Below are 17,320 nucleotides of genomic sequence, written 5' to 3' on the forward strand. Positions count from 1 at the left end.
CATATCACACAGGGTTCCTCATCCTCTCCAGGGACCCTATACCCCGACAACAACATTAATCAATCAGCCACTGGGAAGAGAGACAGAGAGAGAGAGAGAGACAGAGAGAGAGACAGAGAGAGAAGTGGTCTGGGGCACCCCTCTCCTCTTACCAGAGTCGTTCTCACTCCTTCTGAACCCCTGAAACTCCTCACCGCATGCTAAGTGTTCATCACAGTGCAAACATGCAGTTGGGGGTAACTGATTCCACACATGTCTTTGTCCATCTTTAAACCCCCCAACATGCAAGCATGTCTTATATGCCTCAGTCCAAGAAGGAGAAATTTATCTTATGTGTTTTTATGAGATGATATATTTGGTGTGTGTGTGTGTGTGTGTGTGTGTGTGTGTGTGTGTGTGTGTGTAACGAGACTTAAGGCCAGTTAAAATTGGGACAAAAGTCAAGTCTCCTTTTTGGTAAAATACACCTTTTTGGGATCCTGATTCCTAGAGATGATTGTCATCATTAACATCCCAAAAGTGGCTAAACATGTGTCATTTTAATATTTGGGGATTGAAATGTAGGACTCCAGATATTTTCATGGCTGTTTAAGGTATTTTATTTTACTTTCAGCTGTTCAGGTTAATGTAAGGGGCACATTTACCTCATCTTCCCTACAAAGATGAGGTAAATGGGGATAAAAGGAGAGCAACCTTGAAATGAAAGAATATGAAATGTAATATGACACATTCTGATAATATCTATTGAGAGAAAAAATTCAATTTTAGAGATATACTAAAAAAAAATCATTTAATTTACCCACCGACTTTAAAAAAAAAAAAATTATTATTTGCTTAAACTTGATAGCAAATTCAAACACAATGCTCAGCTGCTGCGACATCCTGAGAGGGAACTCCATGCCTGACAAATATATCCAGACATGAAATCAGGACGGGAGAGAAAACGAAGTGACTTTTGTCTGTTTGCTGTTAGATAACAGATTTAAATGATGTCATGTGAAAACTAAAGAATTTGAGTCACGCTATAATGTCTTAATGCTGTTTTCCTCATAATCTAATTCTTAAAGGCTTTGAAAAGCTAAAAAGGTCAACTTAAACTTAATTTTCCTGAGAAGATTACAAAAAAAGAAGCTCTGGCAGCCAACATAAATAATGCCCACATTTGCGGTGCACTTTGGCGTTTGAAGACCTCGTAGTTTCATTTATTTGAATGCGCGGCAAAGGGGATGAATCCTCTAACGGACTATCAATGACCCGAACACAATTAAACAAATAATAAACAATAAACAACCAAACGGTGGTTTAAACATGAATTTGAGGGATTGTGCATGTGTGTTTCATTTGTACCACGGTTTCACCACCAGCTGGGTTTTCACATAGGTGCCCAAATGGCCCATCACAGGGCAGGAGAGAGGAGACCCTTTGGCCTGAAAGCAAAGCTTCTCTAGCACAGCTGCAATGACGCATCTTCCAGATGGCGTTCAGAGACTAATCTGTGCTTTGGGTTGAGAAAGAAACTACAGGCAGGGGGTGTTGGAGGGGATACAAACTCGTATTTTACTTGACATTGTTGTCGACAGTCGTGGTTAACTGTTTTGCATCCGTTTGTCATTAATCGTGGTAATAATCTGGAAAGTTCTTTTTTTTTTTTTTTCGTTCTCCAGCGAAGGTAAACGTTGGCTGCCGGGGCAACCTCCACAGCTCCGTCTGCGTTGTAAATTAAACTGATTCTTGTTGAAGAGTGTTTGGCTTAGTAACCTAAACTCCCCACCTCATAAACAGAGCGAACTCCCTCGTGTCTGCCCTTGCCTGCCATTTTAAGACCCTCCAGCCATCCATCTTTATCAGCCGCTGCCCCTTTCAGTGAGGCTACCAGCAATCCTTCGCCACCACGAGCCTGCGATGGTTTTATCACCCCAACTGACAAATTGTGGGATATGATCCATATCTCTCAACAATTAGTTCCAGACAGTCTCGGTGGGAGGGGATACTCCCGAGTCTACCTACAGTATTTTCTCCACTGATGCTTTGTGTGCTGCCACTTTGCATCTGATGACCCAGATGCTTTTAGATCCTTCAGAGAGCACGTGTGTCCTCTGAGGAGAGGACCAGGTGGGAGCAGCCGTCATCAGGAGAGGCTGCAGGCCCCAGCACATGAAGCAGATCACATACTCCACTATAGACTGATGTTTTTAAGAGGAGGACTCCTGAGTCTCAGCCGAGGCTCATCAACTCAGCATGCTGCCGCCGACTCACTTTACCAAATCTGCCACATAGATCCTCTTTCATTGCCAATAAACATTCTGCATGTAGCTATTATAGTTAGTGGAATCTAATAAGGTATAAGCATTGCTTTTTACGAAGCGTGCAAATCAATTTGGTAAAAAGTTTCTCCCTTTATCTGGGGCTTGTGCTGGCTTGGTGATGCGTGGATTGAAGTGAGGAAAGAAAAAGTGGAATGCCCATATAGCTTCATATATACAACAAATTCACTACAAACACGCATGTGCACAAGTAAATTCCCTCTTATGTTGTATGTTTATGTCATTGCTCATGAAGACATAAACCAACAGGATACATCACAAAGTAATAAACCCTTTTTTTGATTGTCATAATATCAGTTGCGTACCAGCGGCAAGAGAAAAAATCACAATGGAGCCGAGTGGTGACAACCAAACCCAACAGGCAACTGTATTCCCGCCAGTATGGGTTTATGTTTCATAAAGGCATAAATAGGATTTATGTAGATTGTCGGGGAGAAATTGTTGCAATGCATCAGTGTGAATGTTCTAACACTTTCTTATTATTAGAATTTAAATGACTTTGGTACAGTGCTTCTGTACTCCTGATACTTATCAAGTTAATCCCACTCTCCTCTCAAATTCACACTCCTAGCTACTTTAATTAGCATAGTGCCAGTCTGGAAGGCAAGCAGGGAGGGAGAAGGAGAGAGAGAGAGAGAGAGAGGGAGTGAGGGAGAGAAGGAGAAAGAGAGAGGGGAAAGAAGATGGGAAGAAGGAGGAGGAGGAGGGGTATTGCGTGGTATGAGACAGAGGAGCATTTGTATGTTGAGGCTGGTTGCATCACCCCTCTGTGTTTCTGTGGATATGAAGTCAGCAGCACATTTTGTTTTGTCATTATCTCGCCTCTTGGTATTCATCTACCAAATGTTGCAAATTGGCTCCTGAAAGGCGTCACATATTCAGTACTTCTCTTTGACAAAATGATTCATGGAGGATTGACTGAACAGGGAATTTTGAAATATCAGTGATCCTATTTAAGACAACAGCACAGCCACGTTTTTTACTGCAGTGCAGTGTCACGCATGTACAATATTCAGAGTGTGTATTATCTTTGATCAAAATGCCACTTGATTGCTAGGAATCGATTATTTTGGCTGAGATTGAATGGGAGATTAGAGGCGATGAAGCGAACCAAACAGTCAAACTTGAACTGGAGACGAAAACGCTGCTCGTGTAGACGCTCCACTGGTTGTGTTGTACACTTCACCCTTTCTCCTCCTCCTTTAACCAGTTCAATTTCTTTTGTTTCACAGGCAGAGTTGAGCTTGACACCTATAAATCAAGAAGAGACGTCTTCCACCCCCCCCACACACCCACACCCCCTGTCCTAAAAACCTCCTCCACAACCAGTCAAAGATGTAGTGCAGACTTGTCCTGTGTTCTAGATGCAGGGAAACCTTTTAGTCCGTGAAAACGAAAAACAGAAGTGAGCCACATGAATTTAGCTGCACACTTGTAGGTAGATAGGGAGACATGGAGGAGCGCCGCGGCTCTCTGTGCTGCAGAGAATTAAACCGGATTGGAGAGAGCAGAGGAGAAAATGTGGTCCAAGGTGACTTTGTGATCAGGTTCCAGAGCGCAGCCTCAAATCCTCAGCTTCAGGCTGTGTGTTAGTTTGTGTAAGAGCGAATGTGTGTTTGTATGGTGTTAGAGTGTATGGGCCCTTGTTTACTCTAGTCTGTGCTGAGAGTCACTCCATCACTGATCTTCTCATGTCGCATTTAGGATAAATTGAGCTTCAGCAAGTTTAAAATGTAGTAACACTGAAGGAAGCTCGCAGTCTTTCCTCTAAAGTGTTTCGAGCAGCAGGAATTATTTTGAAGAATTTTCTTTTGTAATTTTCTGCAAGAACAGTTGGTTTTATAACAACTAATACCAAGTTAATATGATGCTCTGTCCTTTTTCACAACATATTTCTAATGCATGAGGGTGCAAAACACAAAAGGCGCATGAAGAAGGACAGAATGTGTAATGTAAATATATGCTGGAGGAACAGATTTTTACAACTCTTTACAACTGGTTAACTCTGCCACTTATACAAGTGTATTGGAAACATCTAAGTCAAGCTGACAGTAGAAGACGGTGTGAAAAGACCCTAAAGGACAAAAAGAAAGTAAAAAGTGACTTCAACGTATAAGTGTCTGCCATGATGGAACACCTCCTTCCTAGGATTCGATGACAAAGGGAGAAGGAAGTTAAAGTGAACATAAAAGAGGGTTGGGGTGAGTGGATGAGGTCGGAGGTGAAGTGGCACTGTTGGATGGGGTGGGTGAAGGGGAGTGTGTGGAAGGAAGGGGTGTACCCCCCCTCAACCCGTGCCCCTCCCCTTGGCCAGGCAGCTGTTTGTCTGGCCCAGTAGGAGCTTAGGACAGACCTTGGACCACGCTCCACTACATCCCAATAGAAGACGTTTGACTGTGGAGCCGTACAGCACATTTGTTTTGGAATAGCTGATTGAGGTATTCAAACAGGCTCTGTAGAAGCACTCGGAGTGGAGATAAAGATTTCTTGTTGGTTTTCTCAAGCGGCGGCACAGTCATCGCCTGTTGCATCACATTTTCTTTTTTAGCAAGCGCTCACGTCTAAACCGAGCAAAAATCAGAGGGTCTTTACAGACAGCGACTGTGTGAGGAAAGAGCCACATTCAAATTAAGATCTCCATTTGGACTGAGATCCCTTGTAGGCCTATACGAGTTTATATGTATGTTTGTGTGTACAAAAAGAGGCAGCACCAAAAAGCAAGAGTATGTCGCGGTGTAAGTCCCCTTGAAAGTGTCCCTCTTTAAGACCTGTTTAAAAGGGACGCCCCCTCTTTGTGTCCACTGTTCTCTGTGGCGTATGGAGGCGCTTTTGTCCCCCTCTTTCATGTGTGCTCACAATAGCCCAGGCCGTTTGAAACACAACAGTAGATGAACTGCGCTGACAGTGTATTAAACTCTGATGAATTGCCTGTGCGAGGCATAGATCAATGTCCTTCAACCCTTAGCACACAGTGAAGCCCGGGCCTTGTCTTGGTTAAATGGAACAGGTTGCTGGCTCTTTTCAAAAGCCCTGATTATATTCATGTTTTGTTGAAGCAGAAGCCTTTTTAAAATGTGTAAATCTTCGCAGTTCAAAAGAGTCCTATTTTGTCTCTTTCATTCAGGGAATTGACATTGTGTGTCTGCGCCTTGCTGCTGCTCATTTTGGGAGCATTTTTGTATCTGCAGCAGCCTTAGAATTCTGTCTAGACTCTAGTTGGAACATCTTTCTTGATTTCTTTAAAAAGCGACTACATATACACAGTGTCGTTTACGGGTTAGTGTCCCTCCAGCAGAAAGGTCCAACAGCTTCACAAACATACCCGAGGTGTGTGGTGAGGAGGTTAGTGGCCTACCTCTGACCTTTAAATGACTTCTTCCCTCTGAAGGGGGCTTTAGGGCAGCCTGTTTACACAGATCACAGCTTCAGCCACTTAAAGAACAACAGGGATGGACCACTGAGCCTCTTTGGCAGCTCCCACAGGGACTACGCTCTCCACTACCACCAGCATACCACTCACACTTAACAGCAGATTAATTACAGGTGGCAGGAGAAGGCAGACAAGACTCGACTGCAGCCGATTGCATAAATGGAGTTCATGAAAACGCCCAAAATTGGATGTTTCATGAACTTTGTTGTGAGCTGACCTGCGCAGTAAATATCTGAGTGCAGCAAACTCTCTCTAGAGTTGCAGTGAATTTATATTCAAAGAGTTTGTGTTTTGATTTCAGGTGTGGTTCAGCAACAGACGGGCTCGGTGGCGTAAACAGGCCGGGGCCAATCAGCTAGCAGCCTTCAACCACCTGCTTCCTGGAGGATTTCCTCCCACAGGAATGCCAACTTTACCCACATACCAGCTCCCTGAGTCCAGCTACCCCAGCACCACACTATCGCAGGGTGAGCCAGGCAACCAGTCCCATCAAATTCCTCCATCAGTGCTCTGAACTCTTAATTTAATCTAATTGTAGTATATTGCATTAGTGTTTTTATTTGTGGTATGCCATCCATATTTCATGTTAACTGAATTATAAATTATATATGAACCATGTGCAACATATAAAACCCATGCATCTACAATCACATCTTTGTCACAGTGGAGTAAAAACAAGCTTTTGCCAAATTTCTTGTAGCAGAAATGACCCGTTCTTGAATTGCACAATACTTTTTTATGTATGAAGAGATATTTTCTTCTTAGTAAGGAATTTGCTGAAGGACAGTTATTGGATTATTAAGTTGGATGTTGTCTCTGTCAAACTATTATGAGGTTCTTAGATGGTTCCTGTTTATAGCTTCAACTCAGAGTTTGATGCTTGTTAACCCTGTATGTGATGTTTTCTTGGCTATCAGAGGGCAGCAGCACGTTGCACAGACCCCAGCCCTTGCCTCCATCCTCCATGCACCAGGGAGGCCTGAGTGCTGACAGCAGCTCTGCTTATGGCTTGTCGTCCAATCGCCACAGCTTTTCCAGCTACTCCGACACTTTCATGAGCCCCTCAGCATCCAGCAACCACATGAACCCTGTCGGGAATGGGCTCTCCCCGCAGGTCAGTGCCAAACGAACTTTACCTGTTTACAACGCTCCTTTATTATGGCAATGTTCTTCATTCTTCCCCTCCTCTTCCTCCCCTCACTTGTAAGAATATGTAATTGTATTCCACCGAAATTAAAATTCCAAAAAAGCATGTTCAGCAAAATAACTATCAGTGTGGGCTTTTATGTTTGCCTTCCAAAGCCCTGGATTTATTTTAGCTACTCTAAATTGCTACATTTGTAAAACAATTGGATTAACATCAACAAATTAAAATTCATCTTGATAGCGCTGCAAGTACTCAAACAGCGGTTTTCGACTTTCCTGGGACATGTAAATCCTGCGCGGCGCAGTGAGAACACATGCAGATGAAATAATTAGCTAAAGCTTATAAATGTAGACCCATAATCTTCTTCACGTAATTGTCTGCAACTGGAAGACTCCAGTGTTTTGTGAGATTTTCTTCATCTCTTTTCTGCATGATGTTCAGGAAGAGAGGCACCGTTTTCTTTAAGTTTTATTGCAGGGTTATAATGCTGGTCTGGTTTTGCTCATAGAGGAGCTAATAATTTTCTTTGCTTTTAGTTTAAAATATATATATATATATATATATATATATATATATATATATAAAATCTCTACTCTACCTATATTGCTCTTTGCAATCTTACTGTGTGATGTTTCCTTCCGTCTCCAAAACAAAAAAAGCCTGGATTTCTCACGTTAACCTCTTTGGACACTTCCATTAATGAGTGCTTAAATGTGACTCTATGCTGAGGGTTAAGCTTTAAGTAGCACAGAATGAAAAATGATTTGTATTGATGCAAATCGTGTGTACGGAGTGAATTATACACAATTACCCATCAATACTGGCCAGTCTTGCCCACCCTCACCGACAAGATGTGGTTAACAAGCAGAAAATAAGATTGAAATGGTGTGTAAAGAGTTGAAAATGAATTTCAATGCTGCATTTGTCCACAATTACCCTGTCGTTCACATGTGTTTTATTGGGAGTTTTTTCTTCTTCTTTTTTTTTCCTTCAAATATTTCTCAAAGCAGATTGGAAACATTCTTGGTATTACCCTCTTTTTTTCAAAGAAGAAAGAATTAAGGATTTTGTGACAAAAAAGAGATTTTCTCTCCTGCTGGAGCGACGGAGGATAACATGGAGGCTCACAGCGTGTTTGATTGTTAATCGTGGCACAGGGGCTTTAACTGCTAATGCTCTCACTGCAAACCTGCAGAAAAACACCAGGAACATGGACGCTTTTTTTTTTTTTCATTAATGGTTCTCTCTAATACTGGCATGGGGTGCACTGTCGCTTTCTCTCGCTCTCTTCACAGGAATTCAAGAATGTGTTGGGATATTAAACATTTCCTGTCATAGTGAGGATTAGGACAGGAGCCTTTGGGCAACTGTACAGCATGGATTCTCAGTTTTCAATTACTCTATCAAGTGGGTTTGATGAAAGTCGTTTTAAGAACCCACCTAAAATACACTTCATTGGTCTTTTCTGCCTTCTTATTCATTTATTTATTTAAAAGTTCAAATGTGGATTTAGTATTTTCCCTCTTCGCCAGCGCGTATGTGGATGTTTTGATGTGTCATGTTTGGACTGAAATGTATTGAATGCATGTGGAATGCTGTGTGGCATTCCTATGAGTCTCAGCATGGAAATGAATGTTCCCACTGACAGCAGAATCAGAGTTCACACTCTGTGGTGCAGGGTCCTGCTGGGCTGAGTAGCCCCCATCCTTTCTCTCTCTCTCTCTCTTTCTCTCTCTCTCTCTCTCTCTCTCTCTCTCTCTCCCCCTCTCTCTACACAAACATGCAGCCATCCAAAAAAAACCACAGAAAACTCAAACAATAAACTGGAATTTCAAGTCAGCAAGGTTTGACTTGGCTTGCATATAAACAAATTTCTCTTAAACAGCAAGTCAGCTGCCAGCGTTGGAAAGTTATTGACACACATATGACACCTCACAGTTTATTTTTCATGATTTACAGCATGTTTTCACCCTCCTGTTTCCCCCTCACCCGTAATGGGAAAAAAAAAAAACGCCACACAAAGAGACTCTCAATCGAAATGGAAATTAGAATTTGATATTGTAAGTTACAGACAGCATCTGTTTGCAGGAGATATGCTTGTGCATTGGTATGTGCGAGCTATTTCTTCAAGTGTCTGGCATCGGTGGCCTAGCCGTTGCTGTAAAGATTGACAAAAATTCTCTGATTCCCAGTAAATGGGCTGCGGTGGCGAGGTGCCAAGTCTGTAATGGAATCCTGCAGCGTTCAGCAGTCCCGACAGGAGCTCGCGTCCATCCCAATCCCATAACCTATCCCGACAGCACACATTTTCCCATTACAGGCGGTGGAAAAGCCATCCACACAGAAACTGGTTGCTGTCATTGTAGGATATACAACATGTTTGGCTGGTTTGAAGGAGGCAGTATATTAGAGCTGGTGAGACTGAAGCTGTGCATGGCTGGGCAAAAGGTATGAAACCAGAAGTGTTATTTTGTTGTTGGTCTTGTTTCATTTAGAGGCACAGCAGGTGCTGGAAAAAAGGAAAGACAAGGGCAGAGAGGACGGCATTCAGCTATCTTTACTTGAGGAATTAAGTTTTTTCATTCTGCCCTTTAAAATTGTTGATATCCAACTGGGAACTCACCTTTGTTTCAACCTTTTAAATGGCCGTCCATATACTGATAATTTAACGTACCTTGAGAACTGACGGCTTAGCTCAGGTCATTCCCTAAGGAAACAGTATATTTTCAACAGAACCTGGCAATATTAATCTCTAAAGTCCTTCACTGCACTTGCGTGGAGACACTTTGGCTAAATTCCTCATTATTGCATGACAGGGACACCTGCTGGGAGAGGGAAGAAAACAACTGCACTGACGAGATGAAGCCATGCAAGCAGCTCAGTAGCTGCACAGCTTAGGTTTCACTCTGTGAAGACATTCAAATACCAGGGAATAAAGACAACAAAAAGCATTTTGAGTGCAGAATAGAACTGGGATCTGCCTTGTTGATTGCGATGTGTTGCATGGGAGATTTTATGATGGGGAGACATGCTAGAGAGAGCTCAGAAGGCACACTGGGTAGAGATTATATTGCTGTTTTGATCAAGGAAGTTCACAAAGTTTTGTGTGGAACTTTTTCTCTGTTTTGCAGTTTTATGAAAGTGTTGTGTGTTTTGGAATGACAAGGATGTGTGTATGTGTGAGTGTGTGTTTGTGTGTGTGTGTATATCTGTGGAGGGCCTTTGGGCTGTGTGAGTGGGCTGGGCCTACACACACACACAAACACACACACACGCACGCACGCACACACACACACACACACACACGTACACGGGATCAGAGGCAGAGCGGCTCTCACCCCTGCCTCCCTTTGATCTGTGTCCCCAGGCCTGCCTGCCCGCGCTGCGCTGCACCGTACCACGCACGCTGACACCATGCTCACCAGCGACTCCCCACAACTGTCTGAGAGAGATAAGCCAGGGGAGACTCCAAACTGTGCTGCTGCTCTTCCATTAGCTAGCGCAGACGCTTCTTTTTAAAACGGGATGAATTATTTTTAAGAAGCAAGCTCTGCCGCTGCCAAAAAAAAAAATGGAGAGGGGAAAATGTACGGAACAATCTGGAGCTCTGGCTTCATTCCGCCTCCCTCCCTGACTTCTAACAAGACATTCTGCACCTGAATACCAATGAGAGGGGGAGATTCATGTAGTCCCCCACATTATTAAAACTTGGGCATTAAGCTTCTCACCGGGCACTGTGTCAGCTGGCAGGCTCCACTGACAACAAATCAAAGAGGATGAGCACATAGCCTGCATTCATAGCTCAGCCACTCGCAGAGCAAGAGGGGGAATACACACTGGTTAATTAGAACTCCCATTAAAACAAATACTGTTTCAATTTGGCAAGTATAAAAAAAGATGTAAGAGGCTTTCAGAAAAAAGAGACCTGCTGTTGGCAGCTGCCAAGAAAATCTAGGGACTGTAAATCATATCCACTGGCTATACTGTTTCTGCAAAGATTATTAGTGTTAGCTGTTGTTTTGCAACACTTTTGAACTCTGAGGAAAGATTCTCCATCTGTGACACCAGAAATGTACATCTGCACACACCGAGGTTCGCCTGGCTTCATCTCCGACACATCTCGGGTTCTCTTACTGCCGGCACACACTTGGATCGGGACATAGGACAAATCATTGATTCTTGCTGCTAAACTTGCAGATTTACAGCACTTTTAATGTGCCACTCATCATGGTCATAGCGTTAGTAGTAGTAGCTGAGAGCAGCTGTATACCTGAGCCATGTGTTGCTCGCTCCAGCTTTTATGTCTCATGAGCAAAGCGAGTGAAGCCATTTTCTTTTCAATCCAAAATATTTTTGGTCTGAGCTTTATGTATTCATATTCTATTTTTCACCTACCAACCTTCCTTCCCTCCATTTGGCTTTTTGTCATCCCATGATGCCTTGCCAATAGTGCTTTGCTCTCTCTCGCTCGCTCTCCCCACCTTCCTCTCTTGCTCCAACTCTCTCCCCTGGAGAGGCGGCTCTTCTCCCTACGCCCAGATGAAAGGCTATGGCGGACAATAAAAATGCTATTTAAATGCAAGGGTGTTTGTGTGCGGGTGAGAGATATTTCCTGCTGAAAGTGAGCTGCTGCATCCTGATAAATAGTAAATATAAGGGAATGTGATTTACATTTATCTTGCAGAGGCAGCCAATATGAATTTCAGTAAATCCTGGAAGATGGGGATTTAAGGAGAAAATGACTGAGACTGATTCACATGCTGTGTGTCCCACGCAGTTGAAATGCCTATAAGGTGGAGAGTGGTACTGCCTTTATTAAAGTATAGGCACACACATCGATCTTATCTAAAATAGCTATTACACACAGGCATACACTGTGTCACATCTGCAGATATTTCCAGCCTCCTTCAATTTGAAGGTGACTTGTATTTATTAATAATAATGATAATATCCACTTGTCATGGCAGGCTGTTTGGCAGGTGAAGCGTCTGTGGGGCTGGAAGGGGTGACCTATCTCTCTGGGGGTCAGGGTGTGTGCATGTGCGTGGGGGGGGGGGGGGGGGGGTTATGGGATGGCTGGGGAAGAAGTGTGTGAACCTGCCCTGCTAGCCGGAGGTTTGGGATGTTGTCTAGCTGCATGTGGTTCCTGTTAGTTCCAGATGCCACTCTGACAGGTGCATAGCTGTGATTAATACTCTCTCTGACTTCTTCTCTCACCCACATTTTCTCTCCCTCACTGTCTCTTTCTCTGCATGTCCCCGGTTGGTTTCTAGGTTTCGCTTCACTTCCCCGTCTTTCATTGCAAAGTTTACTCACACTGTTTCATGAGCATCAACTGGCAGCATGCTTCATTGCGTGTCTCGTTGTCTCTCCTTCCTCTTTCCTTCTGGCAATAAAATGAGACTACTGGAGCTGGTTTGGTCCTCAGCTGGTCGTCTCATGCAGCAGCTCGCCCCTCTCAGTCTCCAGCTGAGAGCTATTTCACTATTTATTTACATGTAATTATGCCTATGAGGTGCAGATATTAACACTGTCAAGAACAATTTGACCTGACATTTTTCACCAGACCTGGCCCCTGCTGTTTTTAGCAAACAACCCCCCCCCCCCCACACACACACACACACACACAACCCTCATGTCCTCCTCCACTACCTCCTCTTCCTCTCCCGTTTTCTCCTTCACTCCCTCAATCCGCCTCGCTTTTTTTCTGGAGCTGCTCCCTCACGCACACGGACACACACACACACACACACACACACACACACACACACACACACACACACACACACACACACACATGCTGAACCCACTCTCCTGGAATCAGAAAATCTGCCGTTTAATTTAGAAGAGGCGTCGGTGCAAGGTGCCGAGAGTCGAAGTGTGTGTGTGTGTGTGTGTGTGTGTGTGTGTGTGTGTGTGTGTGTGTGTGTGCGTGCGTGCATGCGTGCATGCATGTGTGCGTGTGCACTTTGAAGGGGCCTCTCTTGTTCCCAGTGGCTGAATCCATCCCATAGTTACTCAAGCATATCACTAGCAAAGAATAGAGGATTGCTCCCCACACATTCTCCAATTGCAGTCCAATAGACGGCATATTAACCTCTGGTTAGTGCGGGGCCAACTTTATAGCTTATACTGTGGGATGTTTAAGAGGGAGGGGGCCCTCCTCTAGTGTGAACAGCTGTGCTTTCTTGGAAGCTCAGTAAAAGAGGTCTGGGGAGGATTTAACTTGACTAAAATTCCAAAAGACAGAGAGAGGGAGAGAGACATAAGGTGTGGACAACCTTAAAAAATATGCATTAGACAATAGTTATTGGTTGCGAGTGCAGTTGGAGCGGTAGGAGCAGAGACGGAGGATGGCTAACGTGCAGTGAGGAGTGACAGCTTGTTCCAGTGGCTGCTAATCATCCTCATCTGTGCCTCTTTTGTCAATGCCCACATTCTGTCAGTGCCAATCAGCCACTTAATTGAACACAATTAGCACCCCACCCCGGCCGCCCCATACGCACCATATTCTTCAAAGGCCCATTTCTCTGCCTCCAGCGCCAGCACCCCTCCCTCCCATTTTACCTCTTATTCTGCTTCTGTCTCTTGATCCTATGATGCTGCTGGTGGAGGACACTTTTCAGTTTTTATTAATGTGCCGCAGCCAATTAACGCGGTGGCGTGCAGGCCAGAGCCCATCATCTGCTGCCTGCCACCATCCCGGCTCTCTGCTGTGGCCCCACACCACCCCTCGCGCCACCTCCACCGTGACCAAAACGCTTTAATTCAATTTATGCAATCACTGTTATTTTTAAATAGTCATTTTGTCTGCTCAGATGAGGGGCCTTACTGCCCGCTGGGCCGGCCCTCTCATGTGAGGGATGGGGGAAGGGTGGGACGATGCAGGAGCAGGAGTTGACTGACTTTGGTGGGAGGGGGGACCTGATATTTTCATTTATTATTATTGACTACTCTTTATGAGCTTGTTTTTTTTACGTTTACATTTTATTCAAGGCAGTGAAAAATAACATTTCATTTTGATATATTTTAAAATATCAAATTTTGGGGTTTTTCTAAAAGTGCCAGTTTCCAGACACTGGACCAGTGGGTCACCAAATTAAACGCTATTCTCTCTCTGTAATCACAGCCTCAGGACTGGCCTTCACGTATTGATCTGAAATTCAGTGTCATCACTGCTGATCTTTAATCATTCTCCGCTGAAGCCCCTATCAGCCAGGCAGATCTGCTAAGGTGCAAGATGCTATTCTGCACCACTCAGATAACTTACAGGCATTTGGAGTGCTCATTTTTCCCTGTCTGCCCCGCTGACCTCTGCCTAACTTAAAGGTACATCTTGGGGGCATTTCATTTGGGCAGAACGGGGAGCTATCGGTGACAGAGGAACTAATCCAGTCTTGCGCAGATTAAGAGTATTTGTGGAGTGGGGTGTGTTGGCGCTGGCGCCAGGAATGGAACAGAAGGGGTTCCTATCAGCTCTCCAGGCAGGCTAGCCCTCAGGCCAGTGCAGTCCTACAGGAGTCTTTGTACTTCCTAAAGCCACCACTTTCCTCTCACTCATTCGATATCACTTTCTCTTCTGCCCCCCTCGCCCTCTCTCTATAGGCTATCATATTTTCACTCCCTGTTTCCTCTTTTTTGCACTTGTGAATTTATACTGTTTTGAATCCTCTACAATATGTTGTCAGGTGCTTGAATAGAGGACAAACAGTTGTAATGTGATTTTTTCGCAGATCTTAGACATATTAAATCCAACCTATAGAACATTCTAGATGTGATATTTGAAGATTAATCAAGAATCCAATACCAGTCACAAATTTCAGTTTCAACATTCGCATCACTTACGCTGTTGATGTTGTCCAGGCTCTTTCTGTCGCTTCCACATTGTTGCGCTGTAGAAAGAAATCCAACAAAGAGAAACTCGTCAAACATTCACTCAGACAAAAAAAAAAATGCAATATGACTGTTGAAGAAATAAGGGAGGTATGAAAGCACCTCTTTTTGTGTCTCAAGTACACTATTTATTTATCTGAAAGGATGCACATTGTATCAATTTACAATTCCCCATTCACTTCGCCACAGGCTTGAGGGCTCAGAAGTTGAGAGAATTAATTACTTTTTTATTATTATTTTTAAAGTAATCTATCTGTAGAAAGGGAGCATGAGAGGGGGGAGATGGGGTGGGTGGGGGTGGGTGAGCAGGGAACACCCTGGAGCATTGTCCTTTAAACTGAAGTCCTGGCTCACATTATCTCCCAAACCAGCACTCACACAACGTCAAACAACAAACGAACTCTAGGCTGCTGAGGACGAGGGATGTGAGGAGAGGGAAGGAGATGATGGGAGGGAGGGAGACGTGGAGATGATGGGAGGGAGGGAGACGTGGAGACAAGCAGGCAGGAAGTGTGTAAGGAAAGGGAAGAATTTGAAAGAAAATAATCAGATTAGTTTTTTTGTCAACTCTTAAAAGTTAGGCTTTACATGTATATGTATATTTTAGACATTTACTTGACATTAACTGAATACGTAAGAAAGAGGAGGACAGAGGAGGCTGGAAGAGTAAAGACAATATCACCAGTGTTCCCATTTAAACAGGTGGATGGTTTAGTAAAACTGTAAAACGTCACATTAACACATTAAAATTTCTCAAATCGGGGTTTCAACGTACCAGATTCCCTTTACACCTCATAATTGCTGTCGATACAACAATGTCTGTCACACAAAATATTTTTCAATAATTCTGTGTGATTTCAACACGCTCATCTTAAGGGGCAACTTTTATTTCCATGATCCCAAGCTAAAGTGTAACATAATAATATTACGCTATATTAACATTACATAACAAAACTTGCAGCTGTTTCATTAGGTATTAAAATAACACAAGGTTCATAAGCATGGCAAGACATAAAAGTTACTAAAACATGATGTGATATCTTCTTAAACTGCATCAGACTCAGTCGTGTTTGCTTACCAGTAAAGACAACATCTCCCATAATCCTGCGCTACTTCAAGGAGACATCAAACCGCCCAGCTACTGGGGAATGTTCCCAAAACATTATACCAGCAAGTACGAATGATGTAGTGAGGAAAATGTGTAAATCCAACGTTCAGTGAAAGTTTCAATGTTAAATATTTACCAAGACAATACATTTTAATAGGGGATATTGCTAAATGTTTGATGAACAAATATTCTATAATCTGTTGCCTCAATACGGTAATGTCTCCAAATCATCTCGAAACACCCTGCCATTGTAAGAATGTTATAAACCAAACCTTGTTCGAATCTTTTAAAAGAATGCTTGTAGCTTTCAAAAAAGCAGCTGAAAACATCACCACAACAATGCATGTAATATCCTTCATTTAGAACCAAAACACAAGGTCCAGATGCGTAGGTGTGTCATTATTGTGATCGACAGGCTTCTAACGGAAGGAAATACATGTTAAGCAATTTTTGTATGGTCAAAAGAAAAATACTGTTGACTCACAACAAACCAGAACGTGAGGAGGATGGAGGAAACTATGGAAGGAGGGCCACATCCTCACACTGATAACACTTTGATTTTCAAGAGGCTGCTGATCCATCCTCTTTCACTAAAATAGCAAAACTGCAACCGTTTAAATGATAAGACATCATTTTCTTTTGAAGAACTTTTATGAGCATGAATATTAAATGGGCCAATTGTTGGCTATTCTGCTTCATAAGGAAACGATGTAATCACGCTTCAATTAGCCAATGACTAAAATGGACTAACGTGCCCTCCAGCTGTGTCTCTCAGGACACTTCATAAGTTACCCCACCCCTCCCTTTTTTTTTTTTCACTTCCAGCCATCTCAAACCGTCAAGATGTACTGCTCTCATCCTCCTGAGTAGTTCAGCTCCATATGTCGGGGAGCATCACATGTGTCCGGCATGAAAACGGTCATGAATCTCCTTCTTATGGATACATGTCACATGCTTTGTGTGCAGATGTGGAGGGGATGGAGGGGGGTTCCATACTGATAGAATTAACATGTGGAAATGACTATTTGTTTTTTGATGTGCTTCATAATTCTTAGTGGGGGGGGGGGGTTCTTTTTTTTTTTTAAAGAGGATGATAAATTTTCAAAATATGGTTAATGACCTATCTGGGATCATCTTGGCTATCATTAGTGCATAATTTGTGGACTTTTTAGCTGTTAAGTGTGAGTACATGTGTCTGTTCATGTGTGCATACATGCCAACATATGTCGGTGTGCATGTATCACCCCTGTGTAACCACCTCCATGATAGGCTAATTGGTTTAGCAGCCAAGAGGCCAAAGGCCAGTGCAGCATAGCAAAACTCAACATGAACCTGATGTTGAAAGGAAGGATTCCTTGCTATAGGAGGGAAGCATGTGTCTGACAATTCCCTTTTTACCACCCCCTCCTACACATGCG

General features: G+C 43.3%; 1 protein-coding gene across 4 annotated transcripts in view; it reads left to right on the forward strand.

The window, feature by feature from the left end:
- Window positions 1–17,320, forward strand: part of pax7a (paired box 7a) — a 44,477-nt gene that overhangs the window by 22,219 nt on the left and 4,938 nt on the right. For all 4 annotated transcript variants that reach the window (XM_086199697.1, XM_086199699.1, XM_086199698.1 and 1 more), the window contains 2 exons: window positions 6,056–6,221; window positions 6,672–6,868. In XM_086199697.1, coding sequence (XP_086055823.1) covers window positions 6,056–6,221; window positions 6,672–6,868 — 363 coding nt within the window. The remainder of the gene's footprint in view (window positions 1–6,055; window positions 6,222–6,671; window positions 6,869–17,320) is intronic.

This window comes from Aulostomus chinensis, chromosome 3, assembly GCF_037954235.1.
Source record: "Aulostomus chinensis isolate RoL2024-O1b breed Wild chromosome 3, RoL_Achi_v1.0, whole genome shotgun sequence".
In the NCBI taxonomy this organism is placed as follows: domain Eukaryota; kingdom Metazoa; phylum Chordata; class Actinopteri; order Syngnathiformes; family Aulostomidae; genus Aulostomus; species Aulostomus chinensis.